Source organism: Carassius auratus, chromosome 43 (assembly GCF_003368295.1).
Source record: "Carassius auratus strain Wakin chromosome 43, ASM336829v1, whole genome shotgun sequence".
In the NCBI taxonomy this organism is placed as follows: Eukaryota; Metazoa; Chordata; class Actinopteri; order Cypriniformes; family Cyprinidae; genus Carassius; species Carassius auratus.
The window spans coordinates 17228254-17243433 of NC_039285.1; the positions used below are offsets into that span (position 1 = coordinate 17228254).

Genomic DNA, 15180 nt, shown 5'->3' on the forward strand with positions numbered 1-15180 from the left:
ACATAAAGATCTAATAATGTTTTTCATATAATGTACTGTTCAAAATTAAAACATTCATTCACAGATAACCTGTTGGCAATTACAGGAGCATAGAAAAACTCCCAAATACACATAAAACAACTACAGCAGTCTATCAGATTTCAGGTCATAACTGAGTCTGAATTAGCATTTGTTATATGAACAAATGAACAGTTTGGGTATGTAAAAACTCTGCATCCTTACCTTCTGACGGATCTCCTCCTCCATCTTGACAGGTGAGCCCAGCTCGGCGACCTGTTTGACCCCTTCACTGACATAACCTCCATACTCCCACAATATAAAGTTTTTCGAATGGGAAGCTCCAATGAGGGCTGACCAGTGATTGGCTCTCCCTGTGAAGATAAATAAGTTCCAATTTCTAAGAATGATACATGATCAAATTACTTAAAAGGTTGATGACATGAGAAAACGAATTTGTATTGATCTTCTGGCATATAAGATGTCTTTGTATCATTAGCGGTATAGTCGGACTTGTAATCCATAGGTTGCAGGGATTGTAGGTGGGGGTAGTGAATGTGCTGCACTCTCTCCCACCTTTAGTTCCACGACTGAGGTGCTCTTGAGCAAGGCACCAAACTTCCAACTGCTCCCCGGGCGCTGCAGCAAAAAATGGCTGCCCACTGCTCTGGGTGTGTTTTCACTGCTGTGCTCTGCATTAATTGATAAATGCAGAGCACTTATTCAGAGTATGAGTCACAATACTTGGCAACATATCACTTTACTTCACTTCACTTAAAACTTCCTGCAAGTTTCATAGCTCAAGTTTCATGTACCCCCATAATAAATGAAGTATTTATTTAATCAAGTTCCAAACATGGATCGTTGTGGATGGGGCAAGGTAAGGTCTCCTAGCACCAGTTGTTTGCATGTGACCGCCTCCAGAGCAAGACAACTGCGCCTAATTTTGCTTCATTCAGTCGACATGCAGCGAGTGGGTCTGAAGAAGCAGTTGTTTATAATAAGATTTACAATAAGATTTTGATGCCACGGAGATGCATCGTTCCCATAGACTGTATAAAAACATGGACTTAGTGTCCGTGACATCACCCATTGGTTTCCGAAGAGCGTTTTTGAAGCCAAAAGTGGGTGGAGGAGGCCTTCGCCATCTTGGCAGCATGTCAACCAGCATCACTCCCAGAAAATAAAAAAATAGGCAAAAGGCACGATGTGGTTGTTGAAACATCGCCCACGTAGCTCAACGGCGGTGACAGCAGGGGCACCTGAACTCTAAGGCTTAATATAATCTATACAGATGAGTTATTAAAAAAAAAAATTAATAATAATAATAATTCACCCACATCACAGTTTTCACGAAAGGCAAAATTAGCTATATAGACCAAAATATATATATATTTTTTTGTTCCAGGCTGTAAACTTTTTTTTTTTTTCTTTTTTTTCCTTTGTAAAGTTAGGCATTTTAACATGAGTCTATGGGACTGATTCCATTTTGGAGCCAGCTCCCAGTGGCTAGTCAATGAACTGCAGTTTTAGTCACTTTCATGTTGGTTTCAAGGGAAGGTTGCCGCTTGGTCATTCCAGACTGTGGAAAAACAACATGTTTGAATATGCTGCCGAAGTATCCAGACATCAATGAAAAATGTATTCATTATATTTTTGGTGAACGTCCCAGTCATGTGTGTTAATTTATGCATGTGTTCTAGGGATATAACGGTTACCTTTTTGATGATAGGTCATGATACAATTCCCCATGGTTGGTATCATCATTTCATCTTTTAATTATCATTAAAACCGTATTAGATTACCATGATTTGAACAACTTGCGATAAATAAATACTGTCCAGAATAAAGCAAAGTTTTCATAGCAGTTTAGTTTTGATTGAAAACAGGGCGGAAAGCTGGTAGGTTTTAAAAAAGTGCTAAGGAAATAATTTGAATGAATAAACATATAATCACTTATTAAGCAATTAGCATTTTGACTCATATATTTTCTTTATTTAAAGGCTGAAATGTAAGGTTTACCTTTTTATTAAAGTTTTTCAAAGCTTTATTTGAACATTTACATTAGATATCTCAACATGCTATTAAACTGTTGTCAGTCAAGTTGTCATTTAAAATATGGACATCATTGGTAATGTTACTGTTTTAGTGATTATGCAAACAAAAATAAATTTTATTCGCTGTTTGCTGATTTTTAAATATAAAACTTGGTGAACTGATTTATGTGTCAGTACTTTTTCAACACCGCCGGTAAATTTTAACATTACCGTGATGATACTGAGAACCATGATAATTTTGGTAACTATAATCGTCTTAAGAAACTTTCATAGCGTAACATACCTATGTTCACCACATTTCATGGATGACTGTTTTGAGAACAAGTCACAGTGATTCTGGCACTCTGATCACTTTTGCTCAGTGATCACGCCATGTCAACTTTTCTGGACCCAAAAACGAAGCAGAAAACTTTATGTAATGCATTTCATTTAAAACTACTTTTGAAAACATTAATTGCGGTTTAATTCATAATGAATAATTATTATCATCATCACTGACTGTGACGAGTGGGGCGGGGCTGAGGGACGTGGGAACGAGGAGTGAGGCCGGTGGAATGATTGGGAAATCAGCGACACTTGCAACCCACCGCCGGTCTCGAGTCCCATGTAGGAGATGGAAGGATATAAAACTGGAGCGACGCCAGTGAAGGATGAGAGAGGACCAGGCCTGGGCTTTAGTTTATGTTTTGCTTTTTATTTGCGTGCATCAGTCGTCCTTGAGGGGCTGATGCGCTGTTTTGTGTTTATTTTGTGATTATTAAAGTTTCATTTTGATTGTGTGCCGGTTCCTGCCTCCTTCTTCCGGATGAATATGGAGATTTTTATTATTACACTGACATTAGTCAATCATAACAGTGGGAGGTTGCACTGAACTCCAAAACTAACTGTTTAAGTCAGAGGATGAGAAACAGGGTGGACACATTTCATAAATCACTAAATTTGTAAAGTTTTTCATTCAAAAAAAATAAAATAAATATATATATATTATATATATTATATAATAATAATATTGTAATTGCACCTAAGGGAACATAATAACACAAACGTCATGACCTCTTTAAACAATTAGCTACTATATATTAATTAAATTATCCAGAAATGATTGAGAAAAAAAAAAAAGTATTTGTAACGAAAAATTAGAATAAATTTAGTGAATTAATTATAACAAATGGAGTACTGACCGACAGAAAATTATGGGGATAAGAGATTGTATGGAATCTGGAAATAATGCAGCTGGAATAAAACTTGAAATGCCTGCACAAAAGCGCTATCGAGCTAAATTTTGTCACTAAAATGCTGTGCTACAGTAATCATAAAAGTTAAAATCTAGAATTTTTCACAGCATTACAATCATGAAAAAAGATAACCCTGCTTTTCTGACAGAGAGGAAATGTCCCTCCATTGTGAAGAAGCAGTGTGAAGCTTTAGTGGATCTTTGTGTCCTGTGTACAACTATTCCATAATGCCTTTTAGAAATGTCATATAAATGGTTCCCACCTTCCACAAAATGGGGTTCTCCCGCAGGGGCCGGCCAAAAAATACTGAAATAGCTCTGTCCAGGGCTTTTTCTGAGTGTGTGTCCTCAATTTGTCCCCTTAGCTCAGCCCTTCAATGGCAAGTTCAATCTAATCACAAACAAATTCTGCACTTTACAGAAATCAGATTATGGAGCAACAGTATGTAGGAGAAATGACATGTAGGAGAAATGACAGACAGTTCTTCGCTGCACTGAAAGGAGTTTCACAAATGGCACATCCTATCTATAAAAAAGTTATGAAATTAATTCACTTCTCTTTCAACTTTATAATGTCTTGCTTTAACATTAAATTCACCTTGTAGGAAAATCTCTGAGTTCCAGATTTCCCAGTATGGGCCTTTAAAGCCCTCAATCTAATTTCTACTCACCAATTTGAGCTATTCCACAGGCATGACAGAGTGTACAGATTGGCTCTGTGAAGAATGCTACCACATCCTTTCTGTACTGCTAATCCACTCAATCCGTCAGACCTGTATCAAATCTCACTGATGCGCTCTGAGGCTCCAATGCTTATTTTAATATGTCCTGACAAACACAGTATCTCTCTATTTCTCCTCTCTATCAGCTTAAAAAAAAAAGAAAAGAAAAAAAGATGTATATTTATTGATCTACTGGGTTGATTGAAATTATGCTTTATGAAGCTTCAAACAGTGACATTCATATAACCCTCGATTGATAATTGTTAATGGCTTTTGCAAAATTCAAATGAATTAGTAAAACTGTATTCATAAATTTTCATACAACCTGCTTTTGCCAGTTAGGTTTAGGGGTCATTAGCTTATTGCTGATTAGGCAATGTTAGCTTACAGCAAATTTGAGTTTTTTTTTTTGTTTTTGTTTTTTTTTAAGGCAAAAATCGTGGTTAATAGTTAATTGACAGTGATAATTAATCCCCAATCTGAAGTGTGACCAGTTCATCCAAATGTGCCATGGATGGTGACATTTACAATAAAACCTGTATCTTCTTCACTAACCACTTGCATACCTTTTTATTGTCATTCTTTACAGTGCAAACATGCCTTATTTCTATGCAAATTATGCTCATAAATAAGTAATTTATTTACAAAGACAACATTGTGATATTACCACCATTAAAGGTGCCATAGAATGCATTGACAGAATATTTTAAATTGTTCTCTGATGTCCTCAAAGTGTACGAAGTTTTATCTCAAAACACCACACAGGTCATTTTTATACCATGCTGAAATTGCCACTTTTAGGATATGAGCCAAAACACGATGTTATTTATGTTTGTCCCGTGGGCAAACTGTTGTTATGTTTTAACTGGTCGTGACCATGTTAATGACTTCACATTGTTTCCAAATGCAATTTTTAAATACAACATTCCTATTTACGATCATTCTGGTAGCACATGAAGGCAGCATCAGTGAATACAGGCAGAGACAATGGTACTTTTAGCAACATTAGCATTACAGAGAGACAATAAACTTTTTTGTAAAACAAAATATGGTGCATGATGCTTACTTTGTCCGGAGTCTGGATGTTTGCGCACAAAGCATTGGTATCGATCCCTCATACAGAAGCAATCGTTGCACAACTACAGCGCTGACCCTCGTTTGTGAGGCAGTCCGGTGTAAAATGTTACCACAAATGTATAGGACTTTTCAATTTTTTTTATTTCCTTCGAAAATCAAAGTTAACTACCGTGTTCTCAGCGGTCTATGGAGACTCCTGTGTCTTTTGGTGTATCCCAACATACAACACTTTTAATGGCTCTTTGGCACTGACATTGCAGCTACAGTAAGAAAACAGTAATGGCTGACCGCTTCTTCTTACTCAGGGCTGTGTATATGCTAATAGGGCAGAGAGCGTCACAAATGGGCGGGACTTTCACCAACTATGTCATCATAGTTAGTGGAACTGTTAGTGTGGAGAGACTGTTTATGAATTATTGGGATTATAAAACAATGAGTGGGTGGATTTTTAAAATTATAGGCTGGTTGTTTTCACACACTGTGGTCACACAATTGTGTTCAAAATCCTTATAAAAGGAATTTTTGCATTCTATGTCACCTTTACCTGATTTGCGACAATTAATCTGCACTGCTATCCATGCAAGGAGGAATCACAATCATTAGCGCTGCTTTCGCATAATTTCGCCATTAGCACTACAGGTTATTTATTTATTTATTGATTGATTGATTGATTTGTAATCAATTTATTAATAATAATAAGAAGAAGAAGAAGAAGAAGAAGAAGAAGAAGAAGAAGAAGAAGAAGAAGAAGAAGAAGAAGAATATTATTATCAAGAATATGACTGATAGATGTGCTGTAATCATTCAATGAAAGTAGCATGGGAATAAAATATGATATGTGCTTTTGGCTGTGATAAATTAAATTAGACCTTTTAAATCAAGCAATTTATGCAAATACATCAAAATAAAACGATAATGACTGCATATATTTCAGATGTCCACGGCACCATGATTTTGTATTTTCTTTTACACACATGCTTTAGGATACATGTATTTATACTGGCACATGGGAATGTTTTTGCACATGTGATAATCATAAATCCCATTTGTTTATCTACTGTACGAGTGTGTGTGTATGTTTATCCGTATGTCTTTCACTGTTTCCTAAGCCAACAAATTAGTGCACAACACTTTCTTTATCAGGTTCATTTAGCTCCCAGAGTACATTCTAATCAGAGTATTGATCTGAGCTACACAAGCTCAAGTGGAGAGTGACTCTAATCCCCAAGCTTAATTTACCTCCAATGAGACACTTTCAAGGTTATCCACAATATCCACAAAAGACAAGTAGTAAGGACAAGCGTTAAGAGAAAATGAGAAAATGATTGCACATTTCATATCTATATCACATCTATATTAGTGGTTGGCATAGATTATTTTTTTAATCTAGATTAATCTCACTGTAATCTTGGAATTAATCTAGATTAATCTAGATTCAAATGGCTCATTTTAAATCTGCCAAAGGCATTCAGAATATGTGTGCTACCCAAATGAAATAATGACTAAAAGTAAGTCTTTTAGAACGGGTTTCTTAAGACAGGTGGTGCATTAGACCAGGGGCTCATCTCCTGTTTCCAAAATGCATCAAAAACTGCTTGAGAAAGCTGTAAACGAATTCCACATTGCACAAGGTGCAAACAATCTTACGGCTGTTTCACATATAATTCGTCTTCAGTGCATATGCGTTACATATTTTTTTACACACCCATGTTAATGGATTCCAGTGTTCACACGGTTGCAGTCCGTCAGTACGTTCCAAGAGCGGCGCGTCTGCAGCAGTGCAGCGATCGTTTACGTACCGAGTAGCGGACTGCAAACGCGTCATGTGTAAAAGCACAAGAAGAATGAGTCCGTGCTGCTTCAGAACCACATACGTAATGCAAACCGACTGCATACACACTGCAGACAGATTATGTGTGAAACAGGCGTGCATCTTGTCGAGGTTTCCATTGGGAAGCTTCTTAAAAAAAAAAAAAAAAACTTCCCTGAAGCAAACCCGGCGGCTTCAGCTGCATCCATGTTAGCACGTCACGTTTGATGTGGTAATTTCACAATAGGCATACACACAGGTTCGAAGACTTGTTCTCGCCCCCTACAGTGCAAATTGGTTATGCATACATCCGCGCTAAAATATCAAGGTGAAAGTCATCATAGCTCACATAGTATAGACCCAGCTCTCAACCCAACTTTGAGAATAGATTAACGGCGACATTTTTTTTATCACCCGATAACAGTCTCGCGTTAACGCAGCATGTTAATGCAGATAACTGCCCACCACTAATATATGTAAAGTGCTGCTTTCCAATGCACAATCTAACAGCAATCTAACATGCTAGGGTGCTTTTGAGGGACCAGCCATTGCTGTACAGTTGCTAGGATGTTTTTGTTAGCACACTGTAATGCGGTTACTAGGGTGTTCTGGGTTTGTGTGAGGGTTTAGCTTGAAAACATTCACATTCAATTTAGCATTAGAATGTATCGAAACCTTTAGAGACTAGAAGCACCTCACTGCGCTATGGCTGAGACAAATCACATGTTTTGAGCATCGGACGTGTCAAGTTCAAAGTGACAGCTGAAAACAGTGGATCTCATCACAGCACAGGGAACAGTTCAATTCACTAATTCACGAATAAAGTAGTGACGATTAGAAAAAACTGTGCCAACGGAGAGAGACAGGCGATCTATTTTATGATATTTCTTTACATGAAAAATGTATTAAAAGTATTTACACAATATTCTAAGCAAGGGCGAAGTCTGTATGTACCTTACAATTTGGAATATATAGCCAATAATCAGGGCTGGGAATTGAGGTGGGGAGTGGGTGCACTTGACGGGATGGAGTCCAGGGAGTGAATTTCGACGGGGGGGGGGGGGGGGGGGGGGATGTTTCACTTCCAGCTGGGAAGGCTCTATTGGAAATTAAACTTATTTCTATATTTTATCCATTCAAAATTCTATGAAAGCAATCCCAGTTCCAGGTTTTATAACAAACAAACAAAGTGTAACAAACAAAGTGTAAAGACGATGTACATAAATTCAGTGTGCATTGTTGAGAGCTTCATTAATTAAAATGCAAGTTTGTGACATCACGATGAACTAGAGTAAGACGGATGACCTATTTTTAATGATAAGGGAGTTAGCTAATGTGATATTGATTTTATACAACAGTTTTATATTTTTTTGATTTTATATGAAAGTTAACATTAAAGTAACTAACATTTTAGTAACACTGTTATCAACAAAAATTCACAGATGAGTCACTGCGCATCTCCTTTCAAACACAGCAGTGTTTAGTTTATGAATAAATCTGTAAAATTAAAATAAATCTAGTTAGTCAATGATTCAATGACCCATTTATAAAAAAAATATAATTTGTTTGTTCCTAAATGATTCAGCCATTTGAATGAATCGACTAAATAATCTTTTTTTTATAAAATATGACACATTTAATAAAGTTGGAAAAATTGCATAACAAAGATAAATAATAATAATAATAGGAAGAAGAAGAAGAAGAAGAAGAAGAAGAAGTCAAATATCACCTCATAATTGGAAGATTAATATCTGTCTTTGATCAGATGTTCCTAATTTTATTTTTTTTATTTTTTTTTTTTTTTAGGAAAATAAATGTAAACATTTTTTTTAAGCCAATTTAAGCATAAAATTTGAGTCCTTAAGAATGTCATGTTACCTTTTAAAAACTAATAGCAAACGTTCTGGCAAAGTGTAAACTATAAAATATAATAAAGTGACAAAGTGATATGACATTCAGCCAAGTATGGTGACCCATATTCAGAATTTGTGCGCTGCATTTAAGCCATCAAAAGTGCACACACACAGCAGTGAACACACACCCAGAGCAGTGGGCAGCCATTTATGCTGCAGCGCCCGGGGAGCAGTTGGATTTTGGCAGTTTTCTCACCAGTGTGTGTACTATCACAGAAAACATTATGTTTGGATTTTAGGTAGCTCTGTTTTAGAACACCTTATCCACCAGATGAACCTGTGCATCTGGTGAAAGACATTCAACAAATCTGTCAATAAATAAATTATTTGTAAGTCACAAATAAAACATGGGGGGGGGGGTTAAATACAAAATTTTAATAATACCTCTCTTCAGCAACATGATTTGTGGTATTATTCATGTTTGGCACCAAAGTTTAAATTGCGTATTCATTGCTCTCTGTGCTGTAAACTGGGATAGGATAAGCTATTTTAACACTGAAAAAAATTACACGTCACATGTCATTGAGGAGATAGTGTCTTACTTGGGTAGTCTTTTGGGTGCAATTTCTCTGACCAGTTCCCGTAGAAGGTGACTCTGTATTTGGCAGTTCCACAGGCACAGCAGTCCACCAGGGGTTTGTCTGTGGTTTCTCCATACAGTGGCTCTAAAGGACAAGGGACAATGGCTGGATTATTACTTTATTATTAAGTGTTTATGTCCAATTTATTGTACTCTCTATCTATCTATCTATCTATCTATCTATTTATCTATATATATATCTATCTGTGTGTGTGAAGAGTTTGGTTCTAAAATGGAATAAATCCATTTTTATTAATCTGAGTAAAAATGTGTTTTCTTTACCAAGAATGTGGCAAGATGAAAACATTGCATCTTTTAGGTAATAATAACATTCAAAATTAAAATCCAGGTTTTGATTTTCAAAGATTTATTATTATTTATTATTTTTATTTTCAAGATGCAATAAATCCATTGAATCAATATGAAAGTTGTTTTTCATATTGAAACTGATGAAAATGCAAAACATATTAAGTTGATCCACATATGACATTCTCTGTACTTGGCCAATACTATTCTTATATACAGGCACTGGACTATAATTAAATGAATCTGTCATCACTTCCAACATGAATTCAATGGGTCATCTTGTTAATGGTACAAATTAATTACAGCGATAAAATAAAATGTCATCATGAACAAGAACATGAACAACATTATCACATTAGTCCACAGAAATTACAAAATGACATTTTGCTTACATTCAACCTACAAAGCGCATTCATCTTTGCCATGTTACATTCATTTAGTTGACTAGTGCTATGTGCTGTATTAACAAAAACATAAATGCCATTAATAAAAACACTAACACTGACTACTGACACTGACACTGCTCTGTGTATTAAATGCATCTGAATAATTTCCATCTGAAAGCACATGATGGAGATTTAATGGAACTATTAATCACAGAACCAGCTTTACTGACGCGATGCACATGGCAATCACATGCAATTTATCATGTAGCCCTTGTCTGTTGATCACAAAGTGCAAAGTAAATGAGGAAAACGATGTCATGTGTATTTATTACTGTCTAGAGTGCATGGAATGGTGGGCTGTGATTGGTTGTTATCGTTTACAGTGTGTTGAACGTTGTGCTTTGATTAGTTGAGCGGATATATCGCATTTTGCACAAAAAGGGAGACTGGGATTTGTCGCGTTCTGAAAAAAAAAAAAATGTCCTAATAAATCTGCGAATATCGCATTTTGTTTAAATAAAAATAAAAAAAACTTTTCAATACCCACCAGATACAATATTGATTGTGGAAACTTTTTTTTTTTTTTTTTTTTCGTTTATCGCGTTTTGGAATCAAACTCTTCAAATGTGTGTGTGTGTGTATATATATATATATATATATATATATATATATATATATATATATATATATATATATATATATATATGTATGTATATATCTTTTTTTTTCTTTTCTGAAATGGATTTCTGTAACAGTCAAGACAAAAATAAAGACAAGCAATGCTCAGATAAGAATGGGTAGCTGTATGAGGAGCCTAATTGGGGGTGAGAAAGAACATTTTCACTAAAATACCATCAAATAGAAGTATGGCTTATAATGTGCCAAACCATCTAGCTGGGAGTAATGAAAGACTTACCTTTCTCACACATCCGCTTCGTGAGTGAGCCTTCATCCTGGAATGAGATGATCTTCCTCTGAACGATACTAGCTCTGCAAAAATAGAGAAATAAGAGAATGAGAACATAAAGGTGAATCATAGGTAAAGAAGAGATGAGATGACATGAGATGAGATGAGAAGAGAGGTTTAACACACCTTTATTAAATAGAATTTTGCTTCAGTATATCATTGCTACTACAAAAAATAATCATTCATAAACTTTTAGTCAAATCTAAAACCAAGACATAGGTAGAACAATCTTTTAAAAATTAAGAACAAGCTGTTCTTCATGAATACAACATAAAATTCTTCCTACACACCACTTTTCTCTGAAAGTTATTAAACCTCCCACCAAACCATTATACCGTATTTTTCGGACTATAAGTCGCACCTGAGTATAAGTCGCATCACTCCAAAAATACGTCATGATGAGGAAAACGTTGCATTTATTTAGAACCAAGCACCAAGAAAAAACAGTAATGTTGTTAACATCCTACATATAAGTCTGGAGGATGTTAACATCCTCCATATAAGTCTGGTTTTCTTTGTTTTGTTTGGTGATTAATTACTTTGTGTTACACTCGCTGACAGAATGCTGCTCTCTGGCGAATTCTCTCATCATAAACAAAGTGCTAATGTGTGTACATTGTAAGATATACATTTCACAGCATAATCAGCTTCAATAATTACAACAGGAGTTGTTGAGAATGCTTGAACTCTGTCAAGACTGAAGTTAATATTCTTTAATAATGCAAATATTATTTGCTCTCTTTATGTCCAATTAAATTGTTATACTAAGTAACTTCCAATGTTTTTATTAAATGTATGTTAAATACAAAGTCAGTTGTATTTAAAATATTATATGACATTACCCATATCTAGTTCATGTTAAAAGATGGGTTTTATGCATAGGCTAGTTACTAGATTTCACTAATATTAGGCTACTTTTCCTGTAGCCCATTATAGATAAACTAACATGATCTATAAAGTTCCAAAATGTATTTATATTTAAGAATCTTCATATTTTATGAGTTAGTTAACAAGTTTGGGAAAAAAGTTATAAAAAAAGAATGAAATTTCAACTGAGGGGGGTGTTTAACTGGTCCGTGCCCAGGTCATCCAGTGAGAGATGAAAGTTGCTGAATAAAAAAAAAAAGAAAACAATGTGTGAAACGCAAAGGTGCCTATTAAAACCTTACATAACAGCTCAACTATAAATATACGTATTTATTTGACAATAAACAGAGTTGTACAATTGATGGTTCCTAAGTAGTAACAAAGGTCCATATCAGAAAGACACAACTCCATTCCTGGAGGGGCCCTGTCCTGAAGAGTTCAACTCTACTGCTAAGGCAAATGTGTTTGATTAGTGATGGAGCTAAACAGAAAACAGAAAACAGAAGCTGCCTGTCACTGGTCTACATAGTGCATGTGACACTGTGTTTATTCTGCAAGTGATGCAATCTAAGATGACAAAACTAGATCACTTCCAGTGCAGTGAACAAAAGTGAGATACAATGGTTGCATGAAAACACATATCCACTGCACAAAAGACCACTTCAAATTTAATAGAGGGATCAAGCAGGAGGCTCAACTTGGGCTCTAAATTACCCCATTAGCATACTAAATAAAGATTATGCAATGCAAAGCACAGTGCAAATTGCACATACAAAATACTATACAATGCATTGAGAAAGTTTTCAGACCGCTTCATTCTTTCCACATTTTATGTTGCAGAGATGTTAAAATGCTTTAAATTATTATTCTTATTTATTTATTTATTTTTGCATCACATTCCCCATAAAGACAAATCCAAGATTTGTGATAAATTTGGAAAAAGATTATAATAATAATGTGTGTATGTGTGTGTGTATGTGTGTGTGTGTGTGTGTGTGTGTGTTTGGTTCCAAGACGCTATGAATCAATTTTGAGTAAATTGAGTAAAAATCTGTTTTCTTTACAGATTTGGATTTTCAAAGACTTATTATGCATTTTTTTTTTCTCGAAATGCAATTAATCCAAGATTCAATGGGTCATCTTGTTTGCTATAAAATTAATTACAGTAATAAAATAAAAATTCATCATGAAAAAGAACATGAACAACAATATAAATTGCATTAATAAAAACAATAACACTGACAAGCTACGCAATATCGCATTCATAATTGAATGTGATTCATCTAATGAATGCGATATTGCATAGCTTGTGAGTGATCTACGGCTCTGTGTATTAAATGTCGCTGAAAGCACGTGATGGAGATTTACCAGTACTATTAATCAAAGAATCGGCTTTACTGACAATATGCGCATGACGATCACATGTGATTTATTGTGCAGTTCCTGTTTGTGGATCACAAAGTACAAAATAGATGAGGAGTCTAGAGTGTGTGGAATGATGCGCTGTGGTTGGTTGAGCGGATATATCACATTCTGCAGAGAAGGGAGAATAGCGTTTGTTGCAGTTTGGAAAGAAAGGGAGAAAACATGACCTAATAACTCAGCAGGTAACGCATTTTACGTAAAACGTGGCTAGCACAGATGCTGTACTGGAAACCAGTACTCTTTCTTGACTTGGCATCTGGACAAAACTGATGGTCATTCTGGATTAGTTTCAGGTGATCATGTGTGGAGATAGGAGAAACTGTCATGGGTTATAGTTGGTGTGCCCTTTATAGCCACCAGAGGGCACGCTTTGTAGTTTTGTTTGTTTCTCTGGACTTCAGTTCCCATCACCCTTTGCTTTGACAATCATGTCTCATTGCATTCAGCTGGGTCTCATTTACCTTGTTAACATCCTCCATATAAGGCTGTTGTTTTTTTTTTGTTTTTTTTTGTTTTTTTTTGGTGATTAATTACTTTGTGTTATGTGTTTTCTTATGCTCTGTTTTGCCCTGATTTACCCTGATTTGGATTTACTCTGTTTTTGTATTTTACAATAAATGCTGCAATTGGATCTGTTCATTTTGGAGTTTTCTATGAGAAAATCAACAAGCCATTTACAGATCCAGCAGCTAGACTGAGACATTGGCTTGTGGACCATGGGCATTTGAATTCTTCATCCTGTTTCAAAGAAGGAGCGGAAAGCTTGTCTTAGGATGTTGATGGATCTTCGGCAACAGGGAATGCAAGTGGGTGGACTGGCACAGACTTTTTGGACATTGGTGGTATGATTGGAACTTTGATTCTGATCTCAGTCTGGTTTTTAATGATTGCTTAGACAATCCCTTGGCTCTTCGGGAGATGAAGGGCCTTATGACTCTCGACTTTTGGAGCTTCATAGATTTCTGTTATTTCTTAGATTTCAGAGTCTGCTCCAGTCTGTGAGTTTTCAGAATCCACTCATGGACTCAATCCAGTTCGGGAGCCTTCCTAGTCCACTCCAGAGCCCACTCCAGTTTGGGAGCCCTCAGAGTTCACTCATGAACTTGTTACAGTTAAGGAACCTTGAGAGGCCACTCAAGAACCTACACCAGTCTGTGAGCCCTCAGAATTCACTTCAAAACCCATTCTAGTCTGAATTCACTTCAGCGGTTATTCCAGTCCAAGAGTCCATTACGGAGTTTGCTTTAGTTCCTCCCGAGGTGGTGGGTGCTGCAGTGGAGCCCCTTGAGGCCGTGGCATCCGCTTCAGCTCCCCTCTGGGCGGTGCAGTCCATTCCGGAATTTTCAATTTGTCTTGTCATGGCCAAGGAGACGGTGGTGGAATTGTCTGTCTGTCCCGTTACAGCCATCAAGGCTATTACTAACTTTTCTGTGCTCTTCTAAGCAGTACTACCTGAGCTGCTAGGAGGTTCAATGGCCCTGTCAGTTCCATTGTTCAACCAGAGCCTCGCTGATCTGTCCTTCTGGCCCCACCCTGGCCTCCTGCTCTGCCGGCTCCTCCTGCCTTGCTGGCTCTGCCCTGGCCCTTGAGCCTACTTCTATTTCTGGGCCTCTACATGGACCTGGCCTGCCATCGATCCGCCTCTGTTCCACATCCCTCCTGGATTTCATTGACTTTTCGTGGAGTGTCTGGTATCTGCTCCGTTGAGGGTGGGGGATAATGTCACAGGGTCTAGTTGCTATGCCCTTTATAACCACCAGAGGGCACACTAGTTGCTATGCATCAGCATACCACAGTTATGCTGATGATACCCAGATTTACCTAGCCTTATCTCCAAAT

The 15180-nt window shown here is 36.5% G+C and overlaps 1 protein-coding gene across 2 annotated transcripts in view; it reads right to left on the reverse strand.

Annotated features, from left to right (window-relative positions):
• Window positions 1-15180, reverse strand: part of LOC113061814 (spondin-1-like) — a 184391-nt gene that overhangs the window by 123574 nt on the left and 45637 nt on the right. For both annotated transcript variants that reach the window (XM_026231254.1, XM_026231256.1), the window contains exons 4-6: window positions 10999-11072; window positions 9353-9475; window positions 223-371 (exon numbers count right to left, since the gene is read on the reverse strand). In XM_026231254.1, the coding sequence (XP_026087039.1) occupies window positions 223-371; window positions 9353-9475; window positions 10999-11072 (346 nt within the window). The remainder of the gene's footprint in view (window positions 1-222; window positions 372-9352; window positions 9476-10998; window positions 11073-15180) is intronic.